Below are 7,249 nucleotides of genomic sequence, written 5' to 3'. Positions count from 1 at the left end.
TGGAAAAGGTGTCTTTGTGATAAAACTATTAAATGTTGAGTTTATAACAGTTAGGGTTTAAAATCAGATTAAAAACTCATCAATTTTACCACATGATTTCCTAAAATGTTGAGGATGAAAAATAGAGGTTTTGTGAATTATTAGTAAAATTTTAGTTCATTTTAGTTTAATATAGAGAGGGCAAACAAAAACCTCTTGCACTTATTGGAATTTTGCTTTTGGACTTTTTTAAATTCTGTCACACAAATCTTCCAGTGTTGCCAGTCAGCACAATGTTCCCTCCCTCCCCCATACACTGTAAAAAGTGAATCATTGGATCAATGGACAAAAGCTCTGTAATTTGTTACAATCAAAAATATTAGTTTTTATCCGATAACATTTTTAAGTTGAGTAAGCCATCAACTTAGTTTTTTTTATTTCATGAAGACTAGCAAATTATAGAACTTTTGTTAATTGATCCACGAATTCACTTTTACAGTGTAGAAACATTTGTAGAAACAGTGTGTCAATATCTCAAAAGATTGGCACTGATTCAACCAGTAAAATAAACACACTTGAAAATGGTAAAACCTCAGGCTGTGTTATCCCTCTCAGTGGTTGTTTCTGACTAAATTAAGACTGGAGCATGTTCAATATTTTCCTGTTATTTAGGTAAGTGTATGGTCTGTCATAATAAGGAATGTTGCAATCAGACAACAGTCATTTTATTTTTAGAAGTGCTGCTTATGTGCATGTTTTCACTACTAAGTTGATGTAGAATCAGAATTGGAGGCCCAACAAAAGATTTTTTCCAGACAAAGGTCTGACGTGTTCACATGCTCTGGATACCTCTCTAGCAGGTCTAGTCTCAGCTGTTGGCCGTGCGGTAATGTTAGCAGCTCCATACCACAGCTCACTCCCATCATCCTTTGCAGCCCTGGTGTCACACCCAAAATTCTGCCCACCTGGAATAAAAACACTATTGGATACCTGTTCTCAATCGAGAAAAAAAACATTTCAAAAGGAAATTAATCAATCAATCATCGATATTTAAAAATACCATTTCGTTATTTTACCTTAAACGAAAAACGACCAAGTTCTATCAGAGCAGACAACACAAGTGATGCAGCAGAAACTGATCAACCATCATTCCAGTCCAGTGTGTGGAAACACTTTGAATTGATCAAAGTCATGTGGCCATACATGGGGGTAGAATGTTCTTATATTGATTATTTTAATGTGGAAAAACAACAGCGGTCTGAACTTTATCAAACTCAAATGTGAATGGAAAATATTTATTTTCCACTCGATTATGTTGAAGAAATAGAAGGAATCTGGAAAACTTCACCTGCACTATTCAACCAGCTATTGATCTTTGAGTCAGTGAATCTGCTCCGATCGGATCACTCACAATGAACCAAAATTGACAGTGAATCGAGTCAGCAACTGCAAATATAGAATCAGTTTGTTGTTAAAACAACAAATTGCTGTTACACTCCTGGAAATTAGTGTTAGGCAAGAAACATTTAAAGTTTGTGCTAGTAGTCATGATAAACTGCAAACAAAACAGATGAGCAGGTTCAATGTAGACTGAAACAGCTGTTGTCTATCCATCCATCCATCCATCTTCCTCCGCTTCATCCGGGACCGGGTCGCGGGGGCAGCAGTCTAAGCAAAGATGCCCAGACTTCCCTCTCCCCGGCCACTTCCTCCAGCTCCTCTGGGGGGACCCCGAGGCGTTCCCAGGCAAGCCGAGAAACATAGTCTCTCCAGCGTGTCCTGGGTCTTCCCCGGGGCCTCCGCCCAGTGGGACATGCCCGGAACACCTCACCAGGGAGGCGTCCAGGAGGCATCCGGATCAGATGCCCGAGCCACCTCAACTGGCTCCTCTCGATGCGGAGGAGAAGCGGCTCTACTCCGAGCTCTCTCCGGGTGACCGAGCTTCTCACCCTATCTCTAAGGGAGCGTCCAGCCACCCTACGGAGAAAACTCATTTCAGCCGCTTGTAGTCGGGATCTCGTTCTTTCGGTCACGACCCAAAGCTCATGACCATAGGTGAGTACTGGAACGAAGATCGACCGGTAAATCGAGAGCTTTGCTTTCTGGCTCAGCTCTCTTTTCACCACAACGGACCGGTACAGCGACCGCATAATAGCGGACGCAGCTCCAATCCGCCTGTCGATCTCACGCTCCGATCTTCCATCACTCGTGAACAAGACCCCAAGATATTTAAACTCCTCCACCTGAGGCAGGCGCACTCCACCCACCGAGAGAGGGCAAACTACCTTTCTCCGGTCGAGAACCATGGCCTCAGACTTAGCGGTGCTGACCCTCATCCCGGCCGCTTCACACTCGGCTGCAAACCGCTCCAATGCATGCTGGAGGTCCCGGTTCGATGGAGCCAACAGAACAACATCATCTGCAAAGAGCAGAGAGGAAATCCTGTGGTCCCCAAACCAGACCCCCTCCGGCCCCTGGCTGCGCCTAGAAATTCTGTCCATAAAGACTATGAACAGAACCGGTGATAAAGGGCAGCCCTGCCGGAGTCCAACATGCACCGGGAACAGGTCTGACTTACTGCCGGCCATGCGAACCAAGCTCCTGCTCCGGTCATACAGAGACCGGACAGCCCTGAGTAAGGCTCCCCGGACCCCATACTCCCAGAGCACCCTCCACAGGACACCACGGGGAACGCGGTCGAACGCCTTCTCCAAATCCACAAAACACATATGGACTGGATGAGCGAACTCCCACGAACCCTCCAGCACCCTGAAGAGGGTGTAGAGCTGGTCCACTGTTCCACGACCAGGACGGAAACCGCACTGTTGTTCTTGAATCTGAGGTTCGACTATCGGACGGACTCTCCTCTCCAGTACCCTGGCATAGACTTTCCCAGGAAGGCTGAGGAGTGTGATTCCCCGGTAGTTGGAACACACCCTCCGGTCCCCCTTCTTGAAAAGGGGAACCACCACCCCAGTCTGCCAGTCCAGTGGTACGGTTCCTGTCTGCCACGCAATGCTGCAGAGACGTGTCAGCCAAGACACTCCTACAACATCCAGAGACTTGAGGTACTCAGGGCGAACCTCATCCACCCCCGGAGCCTTGCCACCGAGGAGCTCTTTGACAACCTCGGTGACCTCAGCTTGGGTGATGGACAGTTCCACCCCAATGTCCTCAGCCTCTGCTTCCTCAACGGAAGGCGTGTCAGCAGGGTTGAGGAGATCCTCAAAGTATTCCTTCCACCGCCCGACAATGTCCCCAGTTGAGGTCAACAGATCCCCACCTGCACCGAAAACGGTGCCTGCAGAAAACTGCTTTCCCCTCCTGAGACGCCGGATGGTTTGCCAGAATCTCTTTGAGGCCAACCGATAGTCCTTCTCCATGGCCTCACCAAACTCCTCCCAGGACCGAGTTTTTGCCTCCAACACAGCCCGGGCCGCAGCTCGCTTAAACTGCCGGTACCTGTCAGCTGCCTCTGGAGTCCCACAAGCCAACCAGGCCTGATAGGACTCCTTCTTTAGCTTGACGGCATCCCTTACTTGCGGTGTCCACCACCGGGTTCGGGGGTTGCCGCCACAACAGGCACCAGAGACCTTGCGACCGCAGCTCCGGAAAGCAGCGGAGACCATAGAGGTGGGGAACATAGTCCACTCGGACTAGATGTCACCAACCTCCCTCGGTACCTGCTTGAAGTTTTCCCGGATGTGGGAGTTAAAGACCTCCCTGACAGAGGGCTCAGCCAGACGTTGCCAGCAGACCCTCACAGTACGTTTAGGTCTGCCAAGTCTTTCCGGCCTCCTCCCCCGCCAGCGACTCCAGCTCACCACCAGGTAGTGATCAGTGGACAGCTCTGCCCCTCTCTTTACCCGAGTGTCCAAAACACATGGCCGGAGATCGCCTGAAACGACTACAAAGTCGATCATCCATCTCCTACCTAGGGTGTCCTGATGCCAGGTGTACTGATGGACACCTTTGTGTTTGAACATGGTGTTCGTTATGGACAAACTATGACGTGCACAGAAGTCCAACAACAAAACACAGCTCGGGTTCAGGTCAGGGAGGCCATTCCTACCAATCACGCCCCTCCAGGTGCCACTGTCATTACCCACGTGGGCATTGAAGTCCCCCAGGAGGACGACGGAGTCCCCTGTTGGGGCACTTTCCAGTACCCCTTTAAGAGACACCAGGAAGGCTGGGTGCTCCGAACTGCTGTTTGGCCCGTAAGCCGAAACCACAGTCAGAGACCTGTCCCCCACCCGAAGGCGAAGGGACACGACCCTCTCGTCCACCGGTGTGAACTCCAACACTTGGCAGCTGAGCTGGGGGCTCACAAGTAAGCCCACCCCAGCCCGTCGCCTCTCACCATGGGCAACTCCAGAGTGGTAGAGAGTCCAGCCTCTCTCGAGGGACTGAGTTTCAGAGCCCAGGCTGTGCGTAGAGGTGAGCCCAACTATATCTAGTCGGTATCTCTCAACCTCTCGCACAAGCTCAGGCTCCTTCCCTCCCAGAGAGGTAACATTCCATGTCCCAAAAGCCAAATTCCATGAGCGGGGTTTGGGTAGCCGAGGCACTCGCCTTCGACTGCTACCCAAACCACAATGCACCGGTTCCTTCAGAGCTCCCCTGCAGGTGGTGGGCCCACTGGGGAGTGATCCCACGTCGCTCCTTCGGGTTGGACCCGACCGGGGCCCGTGGGAGGAGCCCCGGCCACCAGGCGCTCGCCTCCGAGCCCCAACCCCAGGCCTGGCTCCAGGGTGGGGCCCCGGTGACGCCAATCCGGGCGACGTAGTGGAATCTTTCATGTTTTTACTCATAAAGGGGTTCTGAACCGCTCTTTGTCTGGCTTGTCACTCAGGACCTGTCTGCCATGGGAGACCCTACCAGGGGCAGAAGCCCCCGACAGCATAGCTCCTGAGATCACTCAAGCACTCAAACCCCTCCACCACGTTAAGGTGGCGGTTCAAGGAGGGGGCTGTTGTCTAGTTTACCTGAAACTAAACCCTGAACGCAAAAGATCAGGTGTTATTGCTACCTGACAGTCAGCCTTGGTGATGTGCTTGGCTGCAATATGAGGGTCTATGGTGGCCAGGAGCTCCTTCACCCTCCGCAGGACCCCCACTTCCAGAGGTTTGTTGTCCTTGAACATCAGCTGTGACTGATACCTGCTGGGTTTGAAATGAGAGACTGTCTCCATCAGTGGTAAAATGCTGCTTCCCCAGGTCCTGCAAGGATCTGTCCTGAGAAAGCTCTCCTCTGCTTGCAGCGTCTCTTCAAAGCATGGTGTTGCTGTTGGTGGGAAAGGGCAGAAAGGAAGACACTTTTTAAAAAATCCCAAGAACAGTTTATTACACTGCCCTCCACTCCCACACCCCATCACATTTTATTCATCTGAATCAGGGAAAAACATGCAAAGCAGCTATGACCATCTCAGAAATGTCAGAATACCAACATTATTCTGACACCCCTCACTTTGAGTATAATCTACAAACATTTACTTGTTATGTTCACATAGTCTGCTGGAGCAGACCTTACCCTAAAAAGTCATCCTCAGATTAATAGGATATTTTCTGACTTAGCCTTCCCCCTTCAGTGGTTCAGTAGCCTGTAGCAGCCTGCCCTGACGGGAGTGTAGCAAGTCTAGACCATTGATGGATTTTCTTTTTAGGCTGAAATTTGCAAGAAGGGATTATTATACTTTTGGATTTCACTGTTCTTTTGTTGGCCAGCCATCATGACAATAAAAAAAAAAAAACATGTTCATGGGGACCTCACTGAGGAACAGTGATCCCAGAGTCCGATGACGTAGCACCTTCTGTATCAAATCAAATCAATTTTTTTAAAAGAAGCGCTTTAAAAAAAAAAAAAAAAAAACGAAGACAGAAGATAATAAACAACCCATTCCACCCTCTACTCTCTCATCCATTTACACATACATCCTATGACCCCACAGAAATTAATTCTTACAAATCTAAACTTCTAAAATAAATTTAAGGCTTGGCTAAGGTTTAAGTAAGGGGAAAAAAACGTAAGCTTGGCTCTGCTGTGAGGAAAAGAAATTTGGAAATTTCTTTATACCAGGAGCCAGCTCTGTCAGAGGAACATTACATTTCTCACCCAGACCGAGACAGCAAGGGGGTCCACTCCACAACAGTGAGGCCACAATGCAGGACCCCAGCTGCACCAGGGTCCATAATTAAATAATAATTAAAACTTCTGTTTTGTCCTGGTTGAACTGTAAGAAGTTCTCTGCCATCCCTGACTTGATGTCTAAAGTATAATTTAAAAGAGTACAAATTCAATTGAATTCAATTTTATTTATATAGCCCAATATCACAAAGAAAATTGTCTCATTGGGCTTCAAAATATATAACTTTCTTGATGCTCCGCGCTCAGTCGTCTGGTTAAAGTAGAAACGGACTCTTGGACTAATCTGAAGCGTGTTTCTGAAATATAATCTCATATAAAGCTGGCTGAATCAGCGGACGGTGACTAGTTAGACCAGAACTCACAGGTTTATTAAGGGGCGCCGTTCAGTGGACGCTTCCACAGTGAACCTTGAACTGTCTTGTTCTTGGTTGTACTGAAAAACAATGAATTTCCCCCAGGGGATTAATAAAGTATATTGATTGATTGATTAAGCTGCTTCACTGTCACGTGTCTTCAGTTCTCTGAAGAGCAGCAGAAGTTTCTCTCTCTCTCTGAGCCCGAGTGGAGTCTAAGTACGGTAGGACACCAGGGGGATTTTGTACCGACATTTTTCTTATATCACTAACAAAAGTTAATTAATATAAATACAAATAAAAACTTAGAGGAAAAAAAAGGGCACTTTTTAATACAAGACAAAAAAGGCAAGTGCTCCAGCACCCTTAAGCCTCTACTGTGCACGTGCCTGCTCCCTTATGATCCCACTCCTACACTCCCTGTCTTCAACAGTTCAAATAGCTGTACAATTAAAAACAGAAACAAGCAAATAAATCAATCAATAAAAAGAAAGAAACCCAACCCACCCTCTACCCCCCTTCCTCAATAAACACAAACAGACATGATCCCGCAAAGAATGAATACTTATAGTTAAAAAAAAAAAAAAAAAAACCTTGGGCTTGGCTCTGCTGCGAAGAAACAGTATTTTGGGGATCTATTCATTCCAGGAGCCAATTCAGCCACAGGAACATCACCACAGTGCCCACCCCAACAGAGACAGCAGTGGGGTACACTCCACAAGCTGCAAAGTCAGACCCCAACCGCCCCCGAAGGGCGACAGCCGCGGCAA

At 48.1% G+C, this 7,249-nt stretch overlaps 1 protein-coding gene across 1 annotated transcript in view; it reads right to left on the bottom strand.

Moving 5' to 3' along the window:
• Positions 1–7,249, bottom strand: part of LOC112140538 (SH2 domain-containing protein 3C) — a 93,461-nt gene that overhangs the window by 22,229 nt on the left and 63,983 nt on the right. The window contains exons 3-4 of the mRNA XM_024263534.2: positions 5,012–5,265; positions 829–944 (exon numbers count right to left, since the gene is read on the bottom strand). Of these exons, the coding sequence (XP_024119302.1) occupies positions 829–944; positions 5,012–5,265 (370 nt within the window). The remainder of the gene's footprint in view (positions 1–828; positions 945–5,011; positions 5,266–7,249) is intronic.

Source organism: Oryzias melastigma, unplaced genomic scaffold (assembly GCF_002922805.2).
Source record: "Oryzias melastigma strain HK-1 unplaced genomic scaffold, ASM292280v2 sc00263, whole genome shotgun sequence".
NCBI classification, from domain to species: Eukaryota; Metazoa; Chordata; class Actinopteri; order Beloniformes; family Adrianichthyidae; genus Oryzias; species Oryzias melastigma.
Note: the sequence above shows the minus strand (reverse complement) of the source record. Positions and strands in the feature narration are given on the sequence as shown.